Source organism: Coffea arabica, chromosome 2c (genome assembly GCF_036785885.1).
Source record: "Coffea arabica cultivar ET-39 chromosome 2c, Coffea Arabica ET-39 HiFi, whole genome shotgun sequence".
Classification (NCBI taxonomy): domain Eukaryota; kingdom Viridiplantae; phylum Streptophyta; class Magnoliopsida; order Gentianales; family Rubiaceae; genus Coffea; species Coffea arabica.
The window spans coordinates 55,619,607-55,644,587 of NC_092312.1; the positions used below are offsets into that span (position 1 = coordinate 55,619,607).

Consider the following 24,981-nt stretch of genomic DNA (forward strand, 5'->3'; position numbering starts at 1 on the left):
AATTTAATTTTTAGTTAATCAAAGTTCGTAAAATGATAGTTAGCTATTTATTGAATTAGGTTCATCTTTTTTAAAAAAATAATCAACAAAATAAACGTTTTTTGCATTAAATTTCCGAAAAAAGAAAATTCTCACAAAAATTTGTTTTAATTTTTTCAAATTCAATTTATTCAAAATAAAATAAAAATTTGGAAGGCAGACCTCAAAAAGGAATTTAACATTTTGTTTACTCTAAATTTTTGCCTTGAAAAAAAAATATGTGAAATGTATGCAAGATAGCTAAGTGGATTAAAGGAACATTAGCCCTATATTTTTGTCCTTTTACACACCACAACACTTGCTAGATTGGGTGGCAAAGACAGATGTTGAATTGGGGAAAAATCTGGAAGCAAGAGGGGAATCTGGGAGAAGGAAGCTTCGGGCAAGAAAGGAAAAAAGATAAAGAAAGAAAGAACCGAGAGAAAGGGAAGAAGAAAAGGAAAAAAAGGCTTCGGGCAGGAGAAAAAGAAAGAGGAAAGGGAGAAGAAACAAGAGAGGAGGAGCAAGAGAGAATCTGGGAGAGCAAGAGAGGGAGACAGAGAGACTGCAGGGAGATAGAAAGGAAAAACCAGAGAAATTGAGAAGAAAAGAAAAACAGAAAGAGGAAGAGGGTTTCGGGAAGAAGCAAGAGAGGAGAAGGGAAAAAAAGGAAAAGGGAAGAGAAGGAAGGGAAGGGGGAAATTTGGAGAAAAATCTGGGGGAGAATAGAGAGTTTGGGACAAGAAAAAGAAAGAAAAAAGAGAGGGGAGATCGAGTAAGAGGAAAACAAGAAAGTTGCAGCAAAATTTTTTTCGTCACCAGGCTGATGAATTAGCCCTCTTTCTTGATCATTTCTGGTATCGATAGTGCTTATTTTAAGGAGATTTTTCTTTCTGCACCTTCTCTGGATATCTGAAAACAACTTTCGTTCAGCAATCATCGAGTGGAAACACCTCCAAAGCAACTAAATTGGGGCTCAAAGTAGTGAATTCATCATTGCTGATATTTTCTGCAACGAAGTTCTTGGCTTCGTTCTTGGAATCAGCGCACATTTCCGGGCATATCTCACATTCAATTGACCACGTTAGCATTCTCAGGTAACTCTAGTTTATCTTCCTGTCATTTTAACACAATATTGCGAAGATCTGAGTTCATCACTTCAGTTTCTTGTTTCTTCCTTGTACATGCGCCTGTTATTTCCTCTCTTTGTGGTCCTTGATGCTTCGGAGAAATTTGTTTGGTTGACTCAAATGCATTCAAAAGGCTTTGGAGTAATTTGATGTTTAATGATTAGATGGTTTGGCTAGAAAAACATTAACTTTCGATGGGCCTAACTTCAGTTTACCGCAAGTTTCTTTCTTTTTGTCTTTGCTGCGTTTTCATGGCCAGTAGCATTGTCGGATCTTCTGGGAATAGGCAATATTGTTTGGGTGATGTGATTAAAGATGGGTTGAAATCATTGCACTTGGGTTTGTTTAATGAATCAGTGGGTTTTGTCTGGGTTATTTGCATGAGCATATTTAGGCTGAATAAAATTGTTGTAGAAGATTTTTGCGTGTGGATGTTGAATTTCTGTGATTTTGTTGCTTAAGATCAAAGTTTGATGCTTGGTTGAGATTTTAGTTATGTTTAACGAAGAGAAACTTGCACTGTAAACTCAGGAAGTTGGAGGAAAGCTGCATTCGTTCTTATGTTTTACTGTTTTTTCTTCCCGCGATAGCCAACGAGGTGGGTTTCGTAGCTTGATTTGCTATTTAATCTTGTGCTTGAAAGAATAAACTGGATAATTGTGTTGAGGTTGCGTGTTTTTGGTCCAAAAATACATAAATCAGGCTCGAATGTTTGTTGGTAAATGAACTTCCGTAGCTTCAGAGAGCTTGTCGATGGCTTGCATGAGCATTTCAACAAATTGCACTTTAACCCCTAGCTTTCTAAATAATTCTGATATGGCCCAAAAATATAGAAAAATCAATCAATTTTACCCTTTTGAAATTCAATTATTTTTTTTATGTTTTAACCATGTTTTAGACAAAGTTATTTTCTGGTTTTAGGGGATAATTAGAGTTTAATTAGTTTTTGAGAGCTTTATTTTGCTTTGATTGCGACCCCTAATATTTGTAATAATAATAATTTGACCCCTAAAACTTTTCTTGAATATAGGTTGTTTACTTTCATTTAAATATTTTAGTTGGTCAATTTCATGTTTATTTCCATTTCCTCACATTATTATTTCTTCTATTTGTTGATTAAATTGATAGCTTGACTATTTTTGTTCATTTTGGAGTTAAATAGGGCAAATCCAATCCTCCATTAGCCACTACTCCAAAGGGGGTATTTTCTTGTGGTATTTTAAATCTTTTTATGTGCTTTTATGTATTTTTATGTATGTAATTGTATGTTTTTTTTGAGTGATTTTCCTTTCAGTTATTCATTTTATTTGTTTTAAGTTTATCTATTAAATTTAATTTTTGATTACTTGAGAGGCATTTAAATGCCAAATTGTAATAGTTAGGGGGTTCAAGACATGTATTTAGATAGATAAGTTTTAATTTTGCCAAAATGTATTTAGTTAGATAAATGTAATAGTTAGGTTATTGTTATTTTAATTTCCCGTTATGTTGCATTCTCCTTTTTAAGTCACGTATACTTATATATTATAATTTTTCTTTTCTTTGAGTCTCATATTTTGCATATTTGTGATCTTTTCAAAGAGTCACTCTTGGACATCACAATTAATGTGATTCGCACCAATCAAACTTTGAAGAGATATTTCGATCCTCCCGATATCCATTAGGTCTAGATTTGCATCTATGTAGTAACATCCAAATGTGATAGGTTTTATAGGTTAAACTAAAATTTTTTTTTTTGACTAAATCACTTAACTACCCTTGGTTAGGTTGAAAGGGTGATTTAGATTTTATCCTTGCCTTCCCTTTCTTCAACCGTGACTCCCGAGCCCTTTTCTCTTGATTTTCGAAAATTTGGAGTCGTTTAAAAGAGTTTTCTCTATTTTTTATTTAACAATTCATTTTTAGGTGATTTGGTACACCTTAATTCAATACCAAGTGACGACTCCCTTTTTTTTTTTTTTCTTAAAACCCTTTTTAAACTATTATTTTGGGTCCAAATCATCGCACTTCTAAGTCCCATTTTAGGCCCTTTTCTTTTTCTTTATTCTCTAAAAATCAAAAAACTAATGCTCACTAAAAAATTAATCAAAAATTCATTTTATACCTCGTAATTTTATATTTTCAAAAATGGGGCGCGACAACTAGCGACTCCACTGGGGACTTTAGAGTGTCCGAACATTTGATTTAGTCAATCCTTTTCTTTTTCTAACCTGTTTATATATCACATTTGGAGGTTTTAGGTCGCATTTTTTTCCTTTTAGGATTTTTTGCATTTAACACGTGCAATCATCTTGATATCCGTGTATGTGATGAATAATTTGTTTATTTTCTTTCATGCACTTATATTTATATATAACGCTTGCATCTTGGAGGGGGGAATAGCCACCTTAGAATCTTCACCCATATTTGATGGTATTTAATCCCTCCCTTCAAAATGAGCACTTCATACGTGCATACGTTTTACTTTATAACCCCTTATTTCTTTTTACTTTTAGTGGTTGTCACACCTCTCTACCCTATTAGGATTAGGATCGATCCACTTGGACATGTAGCCGTGGCACGACGTGCGCGTAGGAATGTCCGAGGGATCACTCGAACCATCGACTCTTAGGCCTTAGGATTGATGACCCTTCGCCTTTGGTCTGAAAATTTGAGGACATGAAACCTTATTGAGTCTCTAGATGCATTAGTGAACTCAACCTCATGCATCCATATTAGAAATTATCTAGGATAGAGTCAAGTTTACCCGGATGGGAACACTAGACACGAGGGGAGGGATTACACCCTTCTTTCTTTAATTGCCTTTTATTTTTCATATTATTTTTGTTTGCTCCAATGTGTTATGTGTCATATATCAATTGAACTAACATTTCTTTGTTCTATTGCATTCTTCAAACCTTAGAAATAAGAGTTCTGGCATGATACTCTTTTAGAACCTACCGTTTTAGATAGGTTTGTAGACACCAAATTTTGAAATAATTTGTATGCTTCGTTTTAGTGATAATTTTTAACTGTTGATTTTTGTTTTAGATGGTTTGCATTTTAGTTCATTATCATTTGTTCAATCCTTTTAAGTGTTATTTTATTTTAGTTTTATTCACTTTTTAGTTTCTTTTTGTTAGTTAGTTTTTATTTATCGAAAAGGAAAAATCACTCACAAAAATATGTTTTATTTTCTTTTAGATTCAAATTTAATGTTTTTTTTTGTTATTGTTATTATTTTGTTTCAAATAATTATTTGAAAAAAAAGAAAAAGAAGGAAAATCATTCAAAAATATGCTTTAGTCGTTTTAATATAATGTTTTCTCAGGAAAAAAGGAAAAAAAAAAGAAAATTGTCCACAAAATATGTTTATTTCTTCTAAATTCAATATTTTGGCATTTTGTTTATTTTTGTTAAGTTATTTTGAAAAAAAATAATAATAATAAAAAAAAAAGATTTTTACATGCAAGCTGCGGAAACGCAGCTTGCAAGGACAGTCACGTACGCCCCATCGGAGGGCTGGATTTTACGGTAGTAAGAAGCCCCTCATCCTCAATGTTGAGGTGAGGGTTTAGGGGTATAGGTCCCCATATAAAAAGGGAAGAGGCAGCCGAGAGATAGGAGGGGGATACGAGTTGACGACTGAGTAAAAAGCTGAGGAAAAGAAAACAGAGGGGCGGACGGCTGAAAGGAGGTTTTTAGCAGAGAGTTTTGGGGGGATGACGGTTGGTTGAGAGAGGGAAGCGACTAGGGTTTTAGAGAGAAAAGAACGCAGCTTGGTTGGGTTTGAAAAGGGGAAAGAGGAGAGAAAGAGAGCTCGGCGGCTGGAAAAAATAGAGGGGCAGAAAAGAGAGAAAAGGGAGAGACGAAAACAGAGAGAAACGGAGGAAAGGCTGAGCGAGGCAGAGAGAGACCGAATCTCAGCAAAAGAAAAGGAAAAGCAGCAAACGGAAGGAAGAAACACCACCTCTACCATCGGCTTCAATCATCGCTGAAAGGCACGGTTCTACGGCAAATCACCTGCTGTGATTTTCTTCTGGGCTTTCATCTAAGGTCCAAATTGATTCCTTTGTTTTTTACTTGTTTGGTTTGTTTCTTTGATTTTCCATGTTTTGATGTTTGCTTTTGGATGGTTTCACGTAGAATTTGTTCGTTCCTAGATCCCTGTTTTGACCCCCCCCTAACCATAAATTTCCACTGCTGCGTATTTAGTCGTGTGTTTATGTGGGTTCTATGGAGTCAGATGAGCATCGAGCTGACTTGGGTTTAGGAATAGCAGTTTGGGGTTTGCCTATGGGGGGTATACGATGAATCTGTAGTTTTATTTGATGGTCAAGGCTGATCTTCATGCATAGAGAAATTTCAGAAAATTGGAAAAGGTTTCGGGCAAATCTGTTCTAATGTTTCGTTGGTCGCCGTTCTTCTTGTTCTTGTTGCTTGTTTGGATGTCGGGTTTTAGTGTAGATGAAGCAAGTCGCGAGTTTTGACTGGGGTTTGGTTTGCACAGTTATACGTTTTGATAAAAAAACCCAGAAAATTATCGAAAGTTCTTGCCAAGATTTTGCACGCATGGATGATTGAAATTATGTGATCAAGGTTTGATGTCTAAATCAGATTTTAGTTATGTGGAACTTGCACACTTACACTAAAAACCAGGGAATAAAGAAAAGCTGATTGTTTTAGACGGGAAGGGAGAATGGACCACATGTTTTGGTACTCTTTTGCTTGTTTAAGTCGTTGCTTTGAGAAGCTGAAATATTTATTTGGGGTCCATTTGGTTAGTTTCAAGTGTTCACGTTGTGTTAAGAGGTGTAGAGCAATGGTTCTAATTGGATTTGTTTCAAAGCTGTTATGTGAATTTTTGTTTGCCGAGAGTCTACATGTTATAGCTGAAAATTGCGGCAGAGAGTCGTAGCAAGAAACCAGAAACTTTGAGTAACATCTAAAAGTTTTGATGCTTCCTGATTTTCTGCTTGTTATTATTTTCGCATCTCACACTTCCAAGTTGTTGGGGCTGCCTTTTGTTATCCGACTCCTCTATGCTGTTCTTTTGCTTGAATTCTTTCTTATTCTACACGTTCCTATCTCAAAGACTTGTTGAAAAATCTGGGCAGAATAGTTGATGCTTGGGTCATTATACAAGAGGGTGGGGATTGTTTCCTTTTGAAAATGGCATGTGATGGTTTCAACCCTCCCTTTTGTTATGCAAAGAGACATGAGCATGGAGTAGCCTAGCTCGCGGAAAACTTGAGAAAAATGGGATTGCAGATTTTTTCTTTCGGTTGCAGAAACCTGTGGACTTTAGTTGCAGAAACTTCTTGTTTTTTTTGTTGTTGCATGAAACTTGCATGAAAGACTTCCAAGAATCTCATTGTTATTAAGTTGTAGCCATGTTTAATTGGCAATGGATCAAAGTGCTGCATGAATCTTGTCTGCCAAAAGTTGCTTGGAGTTGCAAAAGCTTGTGCATGAAAATGGTAGCAGAAACGGCTGAAAGAAATGGTTTCAGTTTTGGCCGAAATTTGCTGATTGCATGCATGTAAATGTTTTCCAAAAATTGCAATTTTAACCTCCAAGTCTCCTTTTGTTTCACAATGGCCCAGAAATGGGAGAATTTAATCAATTGGGTCCCTGAAATTTTGCAGCAATGCTGCAAAGACTCAATTAAGTTCTAAGTTCTTGCAAATAGGTCTTAGAATAATTGAATTTTGAGCCATTTCTTGACCTTTTCTTTGCCCTTGGATCTTTGAAGTTCCTAAAAATGTTTAATTAAGCTTAAGTGTTTGGTTAACATTCGCAATTTGGTCCTTGGCAGCTTTAATTTGTGCAACTTCATTGCTTGTTTGCTTCAATTAACTACCAGGCTTTGTTTCAATTACGCTTAAGTCATGACTTTAGGGACTTTATGATCAAGTGAGCTTTGTTTTGCATATTTCTTTTAATTTTTCTTAAATAAAGTGGTACCTTGACCTTTTTATTGTTTTGAAGCCATTTTTACTTCATTTGATTACCATCGAGGGGGAGGTATAATTTCTTTTATCTTTTTTGTCTTTCCTATGTTATCCAACGTGCTACGTGAGAATTGCATGTCTACTTGCTTTACTAGTTTTTCCTTAATTCTTTTATTTCATTTACTCTTGCTTTTCATTAAGTTATTCTTTTAATGGGGTATGTGTACAACTCTTGGCTTGTAATAGATAGGGCTTGGAGGAGCATTTGATGAAGACCTATTGAAGACGTGTGTCTAGCTAGCAAATGTAATAGGTCCTTTAGCTTGATTGCTTTGCTTTTGTTGTTATGTGTTACTTGCTTTATTAGGTTCTTGCATCTAGTCGAGTATGCTAAGTGTTATGTGCTATGTGTTTATGAGTGTTTGGCATGTCTACTTGCTTTCTGTAGCCGTAAATGAATGTGATGGATGAATGTACGTCACCACACTAGTCCAATGCTAGTGGTGGCTCATTATTCCGTTAGGAATGCATAGAAAGGGCTAGTCCAATGTTAGACCCAATAGGTCATCTCCTATCGTGAGTCCATGCTTGCATGTTTCACTTCATTTCATGCATTTTTCTTAGTTTTTATCATTTGGCATGCTCCTCGAACCCCTTTTCCCCTCATTTTAGGATTTTTGCACTTCATGTTAGTTATTGGATACATTTGCTTGAGAGTCCCCTTTCGATAAGGGAAACGAGCGAGTGTGGCTACAAAAATAGGCTTAGCATGCTAGTTCTCCCTTCTAATCAAAGGAAAAATTAAAGTCACAAAGTTAGGACTCCCCGTTCCCGTCTTGATGCATTCCTATAGGATTCATGCATTTTACCCATTCGCTATCACATACACTTCTACTTTATATTCTAACCCTTTTTCCAAATTCTCACTTTACACTACTTTAATTTTGCACGTTTTCACTCAATTACTTACACTGGCTTAGCATGCTAGTTCTCCCTTCTAATCAAAGGAAAAATTAAAGTCACAAAGTTAGGACTCCCCGTTCCCGTCTTGATGCATTCCTATAGGATTCATGCATTTTACCCATTCGCTATCACATACACTTCTACTTTATATTCTAACCCTTTTTCCAAATTCTCACTTTACACTACTTTAATTTTGCACGTTTTCACTCAATTACTTACACTTTATAATATCACTCGCACACATGCACTTTATGTTATCTCACATACATTTTCACATTATTACTTTACTCACCTTATCTTGTACATCCATTTGCACACTTCCACTTACACACTCTTGTTTTTATCACTTTTTCACTTCACACAAACTCACATTTTCACATGGCATGCATTCATTTCACTCATTTTTACGTCATTTAGGATTATGTGTGACCTCTCCAAAGGATCATTATTGGGCTTCACAATTAATGTGATTGGCATCACTCAAGTTTTGGAGAGAAATTTTACCCCCCATGTTCCCCTAGGTCTAGGGTTTGCATTCATGTAGTACATCCAAATGTAATAAATTCTTTGGTTAAAACAAGAAAATCTTTGATTAAATCACGCAACTAGCCTTGGTTAGGTCGAAGGGGTGCCTTGGATTTTTATCCTTGCCTTCCCCTTCGTCAAATGTGACTCCCGAACCTTTTTCGTTGGTTTACGTGGACTAGGAGTCGTTTAAAAGGGGTTTCTTACTACCTTTTCCTATTTTTCCTTTAAAAATTCATTTTTAGGTGACTTGGTACACCTTAACTCATTACCAAGTGGCGACTCCGATTTTTTATTTCAAAAACCCTTTTTAAACTATAATTTTGGGTCAAATCGTCGCATTCTCAAACCCCCATTTAGACCCATTTTTCTTTTAAATCACAATTCATTTTCCAATCACAAATTGAATCAAAAAATATATTTTTTAAACCATTTATTTATTTATCAAAAAGTGGGGCGCGAAAGTTGGCGACTCCACTGGGGACATTCGAGAGTCCGAGCAAATTTGATTTAATCAATCTTTTTCTTCTTTTAACCTTTTCATATATCACATTTGGGTGTTTTAGGGTTGCATTTTTTCCTTTTTTAGGATTTTGCATTTCACGCGTGTCCAACTACTCCCTCGCTCGCGAATGTATGATTGGTTGATTGGATGTATGTTTACTTTGCTTATCTCGCGCTTGCATTGCATTTGGGGGATATGTGTCACCTTAGAGCCTCGCGTTGGTTCTCGATCCCTCCCCTCCAAACGAGCACTAGCATACGTGCATACGCTTTAATTTTTCACCCCTCATTTATTTTTCTTTTAGTGGCTTGTCACGCCACTCCACCCTATTAGGATTTTAGGCGACCCACTTGGACATGTGATCGTGACACGACGTGTGCGTAGCATGATTCGAGGGGTCACTCGATCTTCCGCTTTAAACTTTAGGTTAATGACCTATTAGTTTTTAGTCGAAAGTTGAGGATTCTTTTTAGATTCACCCAGACGGGTAGCCGTGACACGACGTGTGCGTAGCAACGTCTGGGGAATCGCTCGAGCCACCGACAAGGAACCTTGGGACTGATGACCCTTGGTTTCCAAGTCTGAAGGCTTGGGAGCCGAAGCCTTATCGAGTCTAGATGCATTAGTGAGCCAATACCTCATGCATCCATTTTAGAATTGCCTAGGGTAGAGTTGACCTTACCCTAAATTAGGAACACCATTCACGAGGGGAGGGATCCCACCCTCTTTCCTTGTTTCTTTGTTGCTTTTATATCATCTAATTGTCCAACATGTTATGTGATTATGTGTTGAACTAACGTTTCCTTGTTTCTTATCTTTTGCATTCACAAACGTTAGGAAATAAGAGGTCTGGCATGACCTCCTTTTAGGACCTACCCTTGTAGATAGGCTATTGCATGTTTGAAATTTGTGGTATATTTTGTTAATAACGCCATACCATTTTAGGCTTACCCTGGCAGATAAAGGGTTCCTTAGGTCATGTTTAGTTTCGAATTGCCTATTTTTCCCTGCTTTGATAAGAATGACATCATGTATAAGCCTTAGAAAGGGAATGCCACTTAGGGAATCCCACATTAGGGACAAGCCAACCTTAATCCCATGGGTATTTAACCCAATTTTTGGGATTTGCACGTTTAAATTCCTGTTAACCAGAGAAATGGGACCTGTAGGTAAGGTATTTGACTCCGGTTTTGGTTTCTAGATGGAAAGTCCTCGCCGAGTGCAACAGATGTTAGTAGTGCCGCCGGAGGTACAAAGATGGCCCACGTTACTTTCACCCAATGAGATTAACCAAATAGCCGATCGATTAGGACACATCGGGGATTTCAAGGACATTAAGTCCGATGGATATTTGGTAGAAGTTTTGGTGCATCTATGGGACCCCACTTGTTCTGCTTTTAGAATTGGAAAAAGGGAGATGACCATAACGATTGAGGAAGTCGCCGGATTTCTCAATTTGCCGATTCAGGGAACTGCCGTGATATTTCCGTTAGTGTCTAACAAAGCCGAATTTTGCCGTTTCACTGGATTAAAGGAATCAGTATTACAAGGGGCAGACCAAAATATAGAAGCGAAGTTCTTATTTGATCGATTTGCAGTAAGAGATGGTTTTGAGAGGCATCGAGGGGATTTGTCGTTTACTTCCAAGGAAATGTGGGATCGAAAGAGAGTCTGGGTGTGAGGCTCCAGTCCGTTCGCAAGTCGATATTAGGGTTATTTGATATTCGGTATAGAAAAAATCAGGGTTTTATGACTAGGAAGGAAACCCTAATTCGGTTGATCTTGAAAATCCTAGTTTACGTATTATGATTATAAGGTTCAAGCTATAATTTATATTCGTTATTCCAGTGTGTGCCTTGACATAGGTAAATATAGGATTTGTTTTAATTACAAAGGTTTAGTAAGTTTGAATGATTAGCAAACCTCTAGTGTTACTATATTAGAAAGCTTAAGTGGAGTTTTATTTATCGCCCGCCTTTTCCACATTTTCTTTATTAGAAAAGTTCTCCAGATAATTTTTATGAGTAAATATAGTTTTTAGATGATTTTTCTAGTATCGGTTAGATTTTGAGAAATTAAGAATATATATTGGACGTGGGACCCACTAGTGCGAAAAGTTCGGAAAAATTCGGCCAATAAGGTTAAGTTTCGGATACTGTGTGAAATTTATCGGGTGTTAAGAGATAAGTAGAGAGTGTGAATTGATTGATGTGAGAGGAAAAGAAAAGATAAGATTGCATTTATGAGAGTGACAAGTGTCACTATATCATTGGATTTGACTTATGGAGCACTATTCACTTTTTTTGACTTTTGACCCATTTGATTAAATATCTTTAAAATTCACAAAAAAATTACTATTTCTTACCTCTTGTTGGCCGGCCACCTTGAGCTCAAGAAGGGAGAAAACCTCTTCAAGTTTTGATTTCATCTTGCTCCAATTCAACAACTCAACCAACTAAACTTGATTTCACTCCATAAAATCCCTTTAGTTAGTGCTAGTGAGTGATTTGGTGAAGCTTTCTTGGAGAGCTAAGGTGTCCTACAACTTCCCCTCTCTTGTTTACTAGGTAAGTGATGCTTAAACTTTCTCCTATACTTAATGATGGTTAATTTGTGCCTAATGTGGGCTAAAGTGATGGATTATGTGAATTATTTCTTGATTTGTGATGAATTGGTGAAGTTTTTATATTTTTGAGGAATTTTCTGGTTTAATATGAATGTGTTGTTGTGGTCATCTATGATGGTTGATAATGGAGGGGAAAGACTCTAGTAGGTATGAATTAGTGATAATTGCAACCAATTTTGGGTTTGGATTGAATTGTGGAAAGTTAGGGTTTTATCACCCCTTATTCTGTCCGGTTTTGGATCATAGGTTTAGAGGCCGAATTGGACTTTTCTTAAAACATGAAAGTTTTAGGTATTGATGTGTTGGAGGTGCCTGTAAAATTTCAGGTCATTTGGATTAGTGTAGAGTGAGATATGTCGATTTTACTGTGGCTGTTCTGGGTTGATCAGGATGGCAGAACTGCGTTTGTATTTGGCTATTTTGACTGGAATTACTTTGGATTTGGATGTTGGGGTCTTCTGATGAAATATAGAGGAATGTCTTAGCTACCATATGCCTTTGGAATCAATGCATTTGGACTTGTATAGACTGAGTTGGACTCATTACAGTATTATGTGATTTGCAAACCTGTTTTGGTAATTCTGGTTTCGTATTTTGCATATTTGACCTAGTTGTGCTAGGATTTGGACTGAGTGGCCTTCTACATTGTTGTAACCTGTTTCTTAGTTTCGAAACGGTGGATCTTACACCCCCATCCGATAACCGTAGTGAATTTGGTGCCATTACCGCATATTGAGGTCAAATACGGTTTGTGATCCTATTTTGCAATTCTGGTATAGTGTCTTGCATTTTGACCTCGTTACATTCAAAATTGGACAAAGTTTCCTTCTTCAACATTGTAGCCCCTTAAGTCCTGGATATTCTTGTAAATTTTCAGGTTAAACGGATAAGTATATCCTAAGCTATAAACGAAATACTCAGACCTGTTTTGACCGTCCAATTCTGTTACGTTTTTTTTGAAAGTTTATGACTGGAACTTTGGCTTCATATTTGTCTGGGTTACAAGCTGTTTGGGCTTGCGACCAAAACACCAAACTTATAGCCCTATATCAGAGCTTTCTAACGCCCTTGGAATTTCATGAATTGGATTTATAAAACCTGAGATATAGCCGAGCAAACAAGGCTTGCCCGTGAAAATGACCATTTTCTGGTCAGATCTGTTTTGGTCCTGATGACCAATTTCTGTTCCGGATTTGGATTGCCGACCTTCATGAAAGTTGTTCCATTTGGAATGAACCATCTAATTGCCAATTTTCAGCTCTTTTGACCATGTGTAGCATAGAAAACAGTTTGCACTCAAAACTGACCATTTGTGCGGCCAGATTTCGTAAGTGATTGTGTTTGGTTCATTTGGGACTGAAACCTCCTGTTTCAGTTCTGGATGTCTTCATAACAGTTGTTGTTCATCCTTTAAGCTTCGATATGGCATCTCATACGCCTTAATCCGATACTCGTAGTTCAACTTATGAGTAAACTAGAAATGAGTGTCAAGTCTGCCGTTTCCGCTAACGACCGTTTCTGTTTCCGTTCGTCATATTTACGTGCGTGCGTGTCGTTTTGCCGTTTTGCTTGTTTTAGGCACGATAGTAGCCGTTTGCGATATTATGTGACACAATCTTCTATTTCAGACGGTGGTGAGCTGGACGGAACTGGTGGGGCCCACTACTAGCTGTTCATTTCGATCCAACTTCGTACTTTTGCTATTTCAGTTTCTGAGTAAGTATTCAGGCCAGTTTGGTGTGTTTTCTTTGCTATGTGTTTGAGATATGTGAAAAGGGTACTTAGGTGAGGGTGTACTTTATCGCACTCGACCTAAATCCTAATTTGAATGTATAATTGTACTTGGCATATGTATATGAACCTTTTGGAACCAAAACCCTTGACCTTGTGGCTCGGGGTGACTTTCGAGTAAAGTTTGTGAAGTTTGCAAAGTTTGTGAGTTCGTGGGCCCGATCTAAGACCTGTATGGACTATTCGAGCCGATTAGGGCTTGGTCGAAGTCAGTCCAACTTAGTCTGAGGTCACCAAGTTTGTAGGTTCATGTTATGAACCAATTTTGTGAATCCGGTTCACCGAGAAGGTGACCAAGTTTGTGACCCGAGCTTGTGACTCAAGCTCAAGTTTGTGATTTCGTTCGCCCGGGCAAGTTTGTGAGCTGACTGGCCAGTGAGGGTGATAAGGTGTCGGTGGGTGTACAAGTGAAGTTCTACGGACTATTGAGTGTGGTCGACGGAGTGTCGGCAGGAGATCACGCATGGCATATGAATTGGCTTTGGAGCCACCTGTATCCTTATTATGTGATGTTACTTTTCTGCTTTTGCTTTACTCTTACTGTGTAACTGTTGTTACGTGAAATTTATGCTTTAGCCCCTGTTTACTTACTAAGCATATAGCTTACCCCCTTTCCTTTTGTTTTCCTTAGCAGGGGCCGACGCGGGGACTTTTGGCTCGTATGCTAGTATAGTTAGATTGGCTTGTAATAGTTGAACAGTTAGGATGTTTGTTTTTGTTTTGGTGGTTTGTATAAGGACCCTTCTTAGGGTCTATCTTCTGCTGGTTGTGGTTATAGTGTATTAGAGTGGTGTGACTCGAGACTTTTGAAGATGTAAATATAACTTTTGGGATTGTATATATTGTATATAGTGCTCTTTCGATTTATCTAGTTTTATTGCTTTAAGTTTTGAGTCCTGGCGCGAGTTAGGCAGGCGGCCCGCCGATACCCTTAGGTTCGCCCTTGGGAGAAGTGGGATCGTCACATTGGGTATATGGTTTAGTCATGGCGGGAACCTATTTCTTTCCTAGGAAAGACAAAAAGATAGCCTTCAAACTCACTAGAATCCTGTATGACTTGTTCCTCGGAATTAAAGATAGGTCGTGTTCCGTTATTCCTACTATTTTGGCCGACATCTTCATAGCCTGCACTACCTGTCAGAAAGGGAAAAAGTTCTTTTGCGGTTCAAATTTGATCTTACATATATGGGGGATGGAACACTTCATGAGACAATCGGCTATTTCATCGAGTCTACCAATGTCTGCATACAACTGGATAACCACACATCACAAGAGGATTAATAGAGACAGTCTGCCGTGTAATGCATCTGAGTTTGTGGATTTCTTGAAGAATGTGACCGATCAAAATATTAGATGGGTATTGGATTGGACCAATTGTATTAAACCCGTTCTTAGCACTCAGGCATCCGAATTCATTCTCCTACTGGGTACTCAAGGGATCACCGCATACGCCCCAAAAAGATTTCTCCGACAATTATGGCGTACCCAAGAAATACCACCTGTGCTTGACATGAGCGAAGTCACCATTATTTTTAATGAAGGAATGTGCCCAAATCAAATCCCTATGAAAGATCAGATTATTGAGGCCTGGGTGACGCTATCTGATGACGTGAGCTTTAGATACATTCCGGAGCTCAAGCAAAAGGGTTTGACGACTTCACAATACGAAGACTGGATAAGAGGATCCGCTACGCAAGAAATTCAAGATGAGCCATCTGAGGAGGTGAAAAAGTTGAAAGCCATTATCAAAGCAAAGGATAAAGAAATTCTGCAATTAAGTAAATCTGTCGAGACATACAAAGGGATAGCGGAGCAAAACAAGCAATTATATGAAAATGAACGAGAAAAGCGTCAAGAGCTAAAAAAGAAGTGCGGAGAATTGTATGACCAAGCTGAACATGTTACAGTTCCATATGCTAGGGAAACAAAGGACTCTGTATTAGATAGGTTCAGAAGTTTTGGCAATCTTGTACGGAATCGTCTTCGTGACATGATGTAAATAGTGGCAAGTTTATCAATGAAAATGATTTTTCTTTTGCCCTCATTTGGAATTGTTGTCAAAAACAGGTTTGTGTTACGGGTCCCATTTCGAAGGTGTTGCATCATGCTAGGCCTACCCTTGGCACAAAAAGGGCCCCCCTGATAGGACATGCATCCGAATTTTTGGAACATCTACTAACTCTTGTCTTTTTCTTTTTCTTTTTCTTTGTTTTGTTTTTGTTGAAAAGGCTAAGCCAGGGCTAAATCTAAAAGCGAGCCATCTCGTGTTTTCAGGTAAAATTTCAAAATAGCTTTTCGGAAAAGCCCCATTATGACGCGATCCCGAAGTAAGGTCCAAAGGAATCGTGTAGACATGAGTACTCAACCAGAATCGTCCGATAAGGCCGTTGCAACTACCTAGCCGGAAGCCGCAAGTCCCGGGGTTCAGTTGACAGAATTACTCACAAAATTTGGAAAAATGGCATCTGAAATGGCCACTCAGAAGAAGTTGATTGACGAGCTCATTAGTAGCGGAGTGCAACCTGAACCTGTACCCGCCACACAACCACAATCCGAACCATTTGTTATTCCTTCAATTCAAACCTCGTTACCATTTGTTATTCCTTCAATTCAAACCACGTTTGAGGGAATTATCAATCCGCAATATGCTTACACTCAAAATCCTCCGTTCTACCCTCCTTATGGTCAAGGATTTCAGCCTCAAGGCGATCCAAACATGCATTTGAACCCACCAGCTTTTTATCAGCCTACCACGGAGCCCGTTGTGCCGGAGCACACTTTTCAAAACAAGCCAGAAATGGGAGAGTCGTCTGCCCCAGTTGATATGAAGTTACTTAAGCGCTTGGATCGTTTCGATGAATTCATCCGGAAAAGTCAAGATTTGAGCAAACAGGGGGTGTTAGATTATGATGATCTATGCCTGTTTCTAAACGTACAACTGCCGGTGGGGTTCAAGACCCCTAAGTTCAACAAATGTGATGGAACAAGCAACCCTAAGACACATTTGCGTTTGTTTGCCAACAAGTTGGGCAAACCGGTGGATGACGAGAACTTGCCACTGAGATTATTTCCAGAGAGTTTAGAGGGGGATGCCCTCGATTGGTATTCCAACCTAAAACCAGAAGAAGTGAAGACCTGGATCGATCTGTCCAACGCTTTCATCAGACAATATGAGTATAACTACGAGCTAGCACCAACCCGGACTACTTTGGAAGGAACGAAGAGGCGACCATCTGAAGATCATAAAACATACGCCAAAAGATGGAGAAAGATAGCTGCAAAGGTTGAGCCACCAATGACCGAGGATGAAATCATACGTACTTTCATAAAAACACATGATCCGCCGTACTTTGAAGAGATTTTTCGTATGACCGGATGTTCGTTTGCTGCAATTGTAAATAAACTTGAGGAGTTTGATGACTTTGTGAGAGCCGAAAAAATTGTTAATGTCTCTGCTCTCAAATCCCAGTTGGATGCTTTACAGGGGCAAGGAAACAATGTGAAAAAACCGCAGTTCAAAAAGAAGGAGGGGGATGCAACCTTTATTTGGGACCAAAACCCTTCACCCTGACCCCGATACCCACACAATCCCACCTACCAACCACATTACCCTTACTACTCAGACCCGCACCCTGTATATACTACCAACATCCACCATCCTCGACCTCGCCCAAGCTATCCTAACCCACCTTCAGCTCCTTTTCAAATTTCACAACCAAAACCACCCCAAAACTGACCTCGCCCTCCATATAACCCAAGATTTCCTCCCCCAAATAGACCTGTTTACAGCCATTCTCAACCTCCTGAACCTTACAACCGACCACCTAGCCGTACATTTACCAATTTAGGCAGGCCTCTGGACCAATTGTATGACCAGTTGAAGGCCGCCGGAAAAATTGGTATGGCACCCCCTCCTACCTATCCATATGGCATGCCCGCGTGGTATAACCCACAAGCTGTTTGTGCTTATCATTCTGGGGCCCCCGGACATGCCACCATTGATTGTAAGGCTCTTAAGCATAAAATTCAAGATATGGTTGAATCTGGGGAGATTGTAATCCGAAAAAGGGAGGCACAAGGGCCGAATGTAAATAGGAACCCCTTGCCGGAACACGTTAATACCATTGGGGTCATTCTGGACGATGCAGAGTACATGGAACAATTCAAAAAGATGGTAAAGGAAGCTGAAGTGTTTGGGGTCACGGACCAGCCATTTGTCATAGTGTTGCCATTCGAAGAAGATAAAAAGCCCTTTATCTTGGATCTCACGCCAACCGAGAGTGAGGCTTTAGAGCCAGTAATCATCGAATTACCGAAGCAAGAACGTGTTTTAAGTCTGTAACAAGTGCCATGGAATTACGATGAACCTGTCATATAGATTGGGGAGAAGTCAATTGCAAAGAAGGAAGTGTTAGTGGTTACCAGATCGGGAAAGACTACCAGTCCGTTTGAAACTACCATTCCGATTCAAGCAAGTAATTCCGAGCCGCCTGTTAAACCAACAATCACCGAGAAAGAAGCATTGGATTTCCTTAAGAGACTTCAGAGAAGTGAGTACAATGTAGTTGAGAAACTGAGCAAGTCGCCTGCCCAGATATCCATGTTGGATCTACTCTTTTCTTCAGATATGCATAGGGACGCGTTGATCGAATTGTTGACCAAAGCTCAAATCCCTAAGGACATTTCAGTTGATAATTTCTCACATGTAGTTGGGAATGTGTTATTCACCAAGCAAATTACTTTTTCTGACGATGAATTGCCGATAGAAGGCATTGGACATAACAAGGCCCTATACATAGTTGTGAGGTGCAACGAAAAAATGCTTCCAAAGGTGTTAATTGACAATGGATCCGCGCTTAATATTTGTCCTTGGAGTACCTTGGAAAAGTTAGGGTTGCAAGACATAAAGCTGAGGTCTTCAGGGACCATAGTCCGAGGTTTTGATGGAGCGCAAAGAGAGCCAATAGGAGAAGTTGATTTAGTAGTTGAAATGGGGCCCGCCCAGTTTCAAATAACCTGCCAAATCATGCACTTTCCTAGTGTTTACAATGTTCTGCTTGGCAGGCCGTGGATTCACAAGTCTGGGGCTGTGCCTTCTTCATTACATCAATTGCTGAAGTTTGTAGTAAATGACAAGCTGATAACTATATTTGCCGAGGAGGATTGCCTTGTAATCACCGATTCTGGGTCAAAAGAGGATGGAAGCCGAAACGTAACCATGACTCCTCATAGCACGGCTGATATCGTGTCTGTAAGTTGGATCACAAATGAGGAGCGAGCTCTATCAAAGGCCAGTGTCATGATGGCTAAAGAAATGATCCGTGGAGGCTATGAATTCGACAAAGGGCTGGGACGAGATTTGCAAGGAATTTTGAAGCCAGTGGAGATTGTTGAGAAAAAGGATTCGTTTGGTTTAGGATTCCGACCGACCGCTAAGGATATCAGAGAAATGAAGGAACGTAAGAAAGCGGAAAAAGAAGGAAGGCAAAGGGCTCTTGACATTCCACCCCTGCATTATACTTTCCCACGACCAGCCGAGGTGATCATGTCAGAAATTAACCCAGTTGACGAAATTGAAGCTAGTTTGGCCCAATTGTTCATTGGAGCAACATTTGAAGATAATTTTCCAGACGAAACTGAATTTTCTGACATCCCTGAAGGATCAATTCCCAATTGGACAGCCGAGTTTCTGCCCATTCGGAAGGAGTTTCGGTAAACTGAAAGGGGTTTATCATTCATGCGAATTCATGAAAATACTTTTGCATCTGTAAATAGCCAATGAAAACAATTTTACTTTTGACTAACATTTGCGCATGTAAATATTGTTAAGTTTTCATCTCATTTCCATTTGCTTTCAATCAAAGGTTTTATGAAAATGCACAAGTTGTTCTTGTCATATTGTTTTGTTTACTCGCTTGTTTATATTCATATTGCTTGTTCATTTGTTTGTTGTATGTTTGATTGCTTATTATCCCACATTCGTTAATTCTTTCAGATGGCCAAAAATAAAAATATTTGACCCTTTGGATATCACAATTCTGGAATTCGATAATGACAATCTCTATATCACTCACGACTTGGAGGTCTGTGAATCCGAGCTCCAAAGCGAGAGTGATAATGAGGAGGTATTTGATTCTTTTGCAAAGGACTTTGAACAATATGAGGAGAAACCAAAACCGAACCTGGAAGAAACAGAAAAGGTTAACATTGGGACTAAGGATGAAGTTAAGGAGGTGCAAATCAGTATTCATTTGAATGAGAGACAGAAAAAAGAGATGCTTAAATTCTTGACTATGTTCCAGGATGTATTTGCATGGTCCTATGATGATATGACTGGCATTTCAACTGATGTGGTAGTGCACAAATTGCCCACCGACCCTTCTTTTCCCCCCGTAAAGCAAAAACCCGAAAATTCAAACCAGATATGAGCCTCAAAATAAAAGAGCAAATTGAAAAACAACTCAAAACCAACATTATCATTGTTTCCCATTACCCAATTTGGCTTTCGAATCCAGTCCCTGTTCCAAAAAAGAGTGGAGAAGTGCGAGTTTGCGTTGATTATAGAGACCTCAATAAGGCCAGTCCTAAAGATGATTTCCCTCTGCCAAATATCCACATTCTCCTGGACAATACCGCTGGCCATGAGATTGAATCCTTTTGTGATTGCTTTGCTGGGTACCACCAGATTTTGATGGCAGAAGAGGATAGGGAAAAGACTGCTTTTATCACCCCTTGGGGCACCTTTTGCTACCGAGTCATGCCTTTCGGTTTAAAGAATGCCGGAGCTACCTATCAGAGGACCATGACCACCTTGTTTCATGATATGATCCACCGGGAGATGGAGGTCTACGTGGATGACATCATAATCAAGTCTAAAAGGGCAGAGGACCATTTGGTTGATTTGAAGAAGTTGTTCGAAAGGTTGCGGAAGTACAATTTGAAACTAAATCCTGCAAAATGCGCCTTTGGAGCTGTCGCGCCCCATTTTTTGATGAAATAAATAAATGGTTAAAAAATGTATTTTTTGATTCAATTTGTGATTGAAAAATGAATTGTGATTTAAAAGAAAAATGGGTCTAAATGGGGGTTTGAGAATGCGACGATTTGACCCAAAATTATAGTTTAAAAAGGGTTTTTTGAAACAAAATACGGAGTCGCCACTTGGTAATGAGTTAAGGTGTACCAAGTCACCCAAAAAAAAGATTTTTTTTTGTTTTTTGAGGAAAAATAGGGAAAAGTAGGAAGAAACCCCTTTTAAACGACTCCTAATCCACGTAAACCAAAGAAAAAGGTTCGGGAGTCACATTTGACAAAGGGGAAGGCAAGGATAAAATCCAAGGCACCCCTTTGACCTAGCCAGGGCTAGTTGCATGATTTAATCAAAGATTTTCTTGTTTTAATCAAAGAATTTATTACATTTGGATGCACTACATGAATGCAAACCCTAAACCTAGGGGTATTGGGGGAAATTTCTCTTCAAAGGTTGAGTGGTGCCAATCACATTAATTGTGAAGCCCAATAACGATCCTTTGAAGAAGTCACGAATAATGCGAGTGGGATGCAAATGAATGGAATGCATGTATGCAATGTGAGGACATGAGTTTGAAAAAGTAATAAAAAAATAATAAATATGTAAATGAAAAATGTGCACGTGAGTGGGTAAGGTACGGTATGTGAAATGATAATATGAAGTGCATGTGTGCAAGTGATGATAAAAGTGTTCGTGTGCAAGTGAAGAAACATAAAGGTGCACGTGTGCAAAATGGGAGGAAAAAAATGAAAGTGTGATAAGAGTATAAAATGGTAGAGTGGATGCATGATCCTAGGGAATGTATGCATATTGGGTACGGGGAGACCTAAATCGTGACTCAATTTGCCCTTTTATAGAGGGAATACAAGCGTGCTAAGGCTTAGAAAAAGCCACACTCGTCTATATCCCATATTTAAGGGAACTCTCAAGCAAATGAACTCTATAACTAGCATGAAATGCAAAAATCCTAAAATGGAGGGAAAAGGGGTTCGAGGGGCATGAAAAATGATAAAAACTAAAAAGAATGCATGACATGTAATGAACATGCAAACATGTACTAACGAGGGGAAATCTCTAAGGGTCTAGCGTCGGACTAGCCCATTCTATGAATTCCAACTAGCGTTGGACTAGTGGAAACGTACATTCATCCATCACATTCATTCAGGCTATGGAAAGCGAGTAGACAGGCCAAACACTTATAAACACATAGCACATAACATTTAGCATGCTCGACTAGATGCAAGGCCCTAACAAAGGAAATTAACACGTAGCAACTAAGCATGCAAGACACATAAGACAATTAAAGCCCTAACTATTACATTTGCTAGCTAGGCACATGACTTCGATAGGTCTTCATTGAATGCTCCTCCAAGCCCTATCTATTACATTAGGGAGACCCTACTACAATCTAAAAGGGGGAAAAGGAATAAAATAATTAAATCCCTAACTATTACAAGCCAAGAGGTGTACACATACCCCATAAAGAATGAAATAAAAAAAAAGCAAAAGTAAATGACATAAATAAAAGAAATTAAAGAAAGGCTAGGAAAGCAAAGTAGACATATGTTTCTCACGTAGCACGTTGGTTCACATAGGAGAGACAAAAAAAAGATAAAAGAAATTATACCGCCTCCTTTGAATGGTGTCCAAATGAAAGAAAAATGGCTTCAAAACAATAAAGAGGTCAAGGTACCACTTTAATGCAAAAACAAAGCTCACTTGATCGTAAAGCTCCCAAAGTCATGACTTAAGTGCAATTGACAAAGCATGGTAGCTAATTGAAGCAAAACAACCAATGAAATTGCAAAAACTAAAACTGCCAAGGACCAAATTGAAGACATTATTCAATTGGTTGGGTCAAATTAGAGTTACTTGGGAGTTGGGGAGTTTAAAAGGTAATTCTTTAAACATCTGCATGCATGCATACGTAGAAGACTTAGACTTCTGCAATTAAAACTAAAACAACCTGCTGCATTTTTAGTTCAAGACTATAAGGGGAATTTCCAGCCACGATTCTATCCAATTCATTATGCAAAAAGGTTTTTCCAACACCAAGATTCTATCCATCATCCACTAAACATGCAGCTTCATTGAAAGGGTGAAACAAAAATTTGGAGCTGACCATTAAGGGGAAAGAACTATCAGCAAAAGCAAGAAAAATGTTGCTGCAATTTTATAACTTCAACGAATCCCTTTTCCCGCAACCAAAGTTCATGCCATTTCCTTACTCAAATTAAACACATTCATGCCAACAGACCAGGAAGAAACATGCTGGAATTACTATCTAATAAAAACAGCAAAGCTTGGAACCGAAATGGAAGGAAACAACAAGACAAGGCCGTAAGTTTCTGGTTCAGCAAACTGAAACGCATTTCCCATCAAGTACTTGGGCATGATTCAAACGTTTTTTTTTTATTTTGTAAACCCAAAGACATAAACTCAGCACTAAGCTCTCCAACTCGTCTCTTCAACACAAAATTAAGCATGCAACCCAAGTGCAAACTCAAAGAGCAGCCATGGACAGAAACAGTAAAAAAATGCAGCAACTTCTACTTCTTTCAGTTCAGCTTAGATATATTTGCGTGCAAACATTCAAACAAGCTCTACCAATATGTCATCTAAAAACCAAATGCAAGGAATTCACCCCCCATTATCCTCAAATACCAACCAAGCATAAACTGCCTTGAAGATTCAAGCAAAGCCAAAGGACAAAAAATGCAGCAAAAGAAAGAATAAAACTCGCGGCAAATCTCCAGCCATGTTTCCTGTAATTCTTGTATTCATTCTAATGCCATTTTCTATCCAAACCAAACTAAAAATTTTTAAGCCCAAACATCAAAGCCTCGATTCCAAAACCCACAAAGATCACAACAATCAACATCCGAAACAGGTCAAGAGAGAAAAAGCGTATGAATGGGAGCAGGCAACCTGGGTGTTTATTTTTCAGTAGCTATTCGGACATGATTCAAGTACTTTACCCCCCCTCAAACATGCAAATCCAACATCCCCTTGTTTAATTCTTCTTTCCAACTTAGGGGCAATCAGTAAACTGAATGACCGAAGCCTTTAGTGAGCAAATGCAGGTAAGAAAAACAGCAAAAGAGCATGCAAGAACTTTTCTATTTCTGCTGCAAATATTTTAGAAGCTCCCACTCATAAACAAAATGCACAAAACTGATTCTTTAGCAATTTAACCCACAGATATTACCAATCATCAGTCTTAACATGGATCAAACAAAATTTGTCTAACTTCAGCAAATTCCACAGAAAGAAACCAAGCGAAGGAAACAAAATGACCAACTTGAAAAACTGGTTCGCAATATCTGGAAAACTTTGCAACTCTTCTATGTTTACTTCAGATTCATATACTGTACAAACAATCTCCGAGCCTAAAAAAAATCATGCAACCATACGACTCAACACTGAGCAAACCCAATCGATAAAACAGGAGGTGAGAACTGCAAAGCTTTGCTACGTTTCAATCTTAACAAACATCACACAAGCCAAACAAACATATCAGCCCCACTGTGAATTTTAATCCCAAAACCCAAACTTAAACCAACCTACAGAAACGAAAATAAAAGCTACGAAAGACCACCGACCGGCATGTTGTAAGAAAAAGATATCAACCCACGATTAAAGAAAACTGTTTCTAAGTCTAAAGGGTAAAGGTGTTACCTTTAACTACAAGATGAGCCGGGGAATGACCGTGAAAGGATTGGGATGATTCTGCTGGGTTTTCGAAAGATATTGACGGGAGGGCAGTGATGATGGCACAGCACCGTCGTTGCAACCTCACACTTCCTTCCTTCTTCGCACTGTCGCCGCTCTTTCTATCAGCCGTCCTCTTTTCTTTCTTCCAAGGTTTTCCTTTTCCCTCACCAGAAACTCTCTTTTCTAGCTTTTCTTTCTAGCCATCCCACTCTCCCCGTATCCCACACTCTTGGTTTCTTGGACAAACCCTCTTGCTTTTCTACTCTGTTTCCCTCTCGCTCCCTTTTCTCTCGTAGCCCTCTGCCTTTCTTACAGCCGTCACTATCGGTTTCTTCTCTCTAGTTGCTCCAGATCCCTCTTCCGTCCCTTCTGTAGTTCTCTCTTGATTTTTCTTTTCCCAGCCGTCGCCTTCTAGCCTCTCTCTCGGTCGCTCAGTTTTTCTTTCCGCCGTTCTCTAAAACTCCTCCCGCGGCTGCTGCTTTCTTTTTCCTTTTATATCAACTCCCCAATCTCCTAAACCCTCACCCCAATGGTGAGGATGAAGGGCTTGTCCTTCCTTCACATCCAGCCATCCAACGGGGCCTCTGTCATTGTGCTTTGCACGCTGCAAAAAATTGCAGCGTGCATGCCGCGATACTTTTTTTTTTTTAACTAATTCATTAATTAAACAAAAAAAAAGATAATAATAATAACAATAATAATAACAAAAACAACTTAATTAACATTGGATAAAATAAATAAACTAG

General features: G+C 38.7%; 1 protein-coding gene across 1 annotated transcript; it reads left to right on the plus strand.

Moving 5' to 3' along the window:
• The first annotated feature begins 16,207 nt into the window (after positions 1 to 16,207).
• Positions 16,208 to 19,207, plus strand: LOC140035704 (uncharacterized). The gene is made up of 3 exons (XM_072077040.1): positions 16,208 to 16,774; positions 17,369 to 17,788; positions 17,870 to 19,207. Exons 1-3 carry the CDS (start codon positions 16,208 to 16,210, stop codon positions 19,205 to 19,207), a joined length of 2,325 nt encoding a protein of 774 aa, XP_071933141.1.
• The last annotated feature ends 5,774 nt before the right edge of the window (positions 19,208 to 24,981 follow it).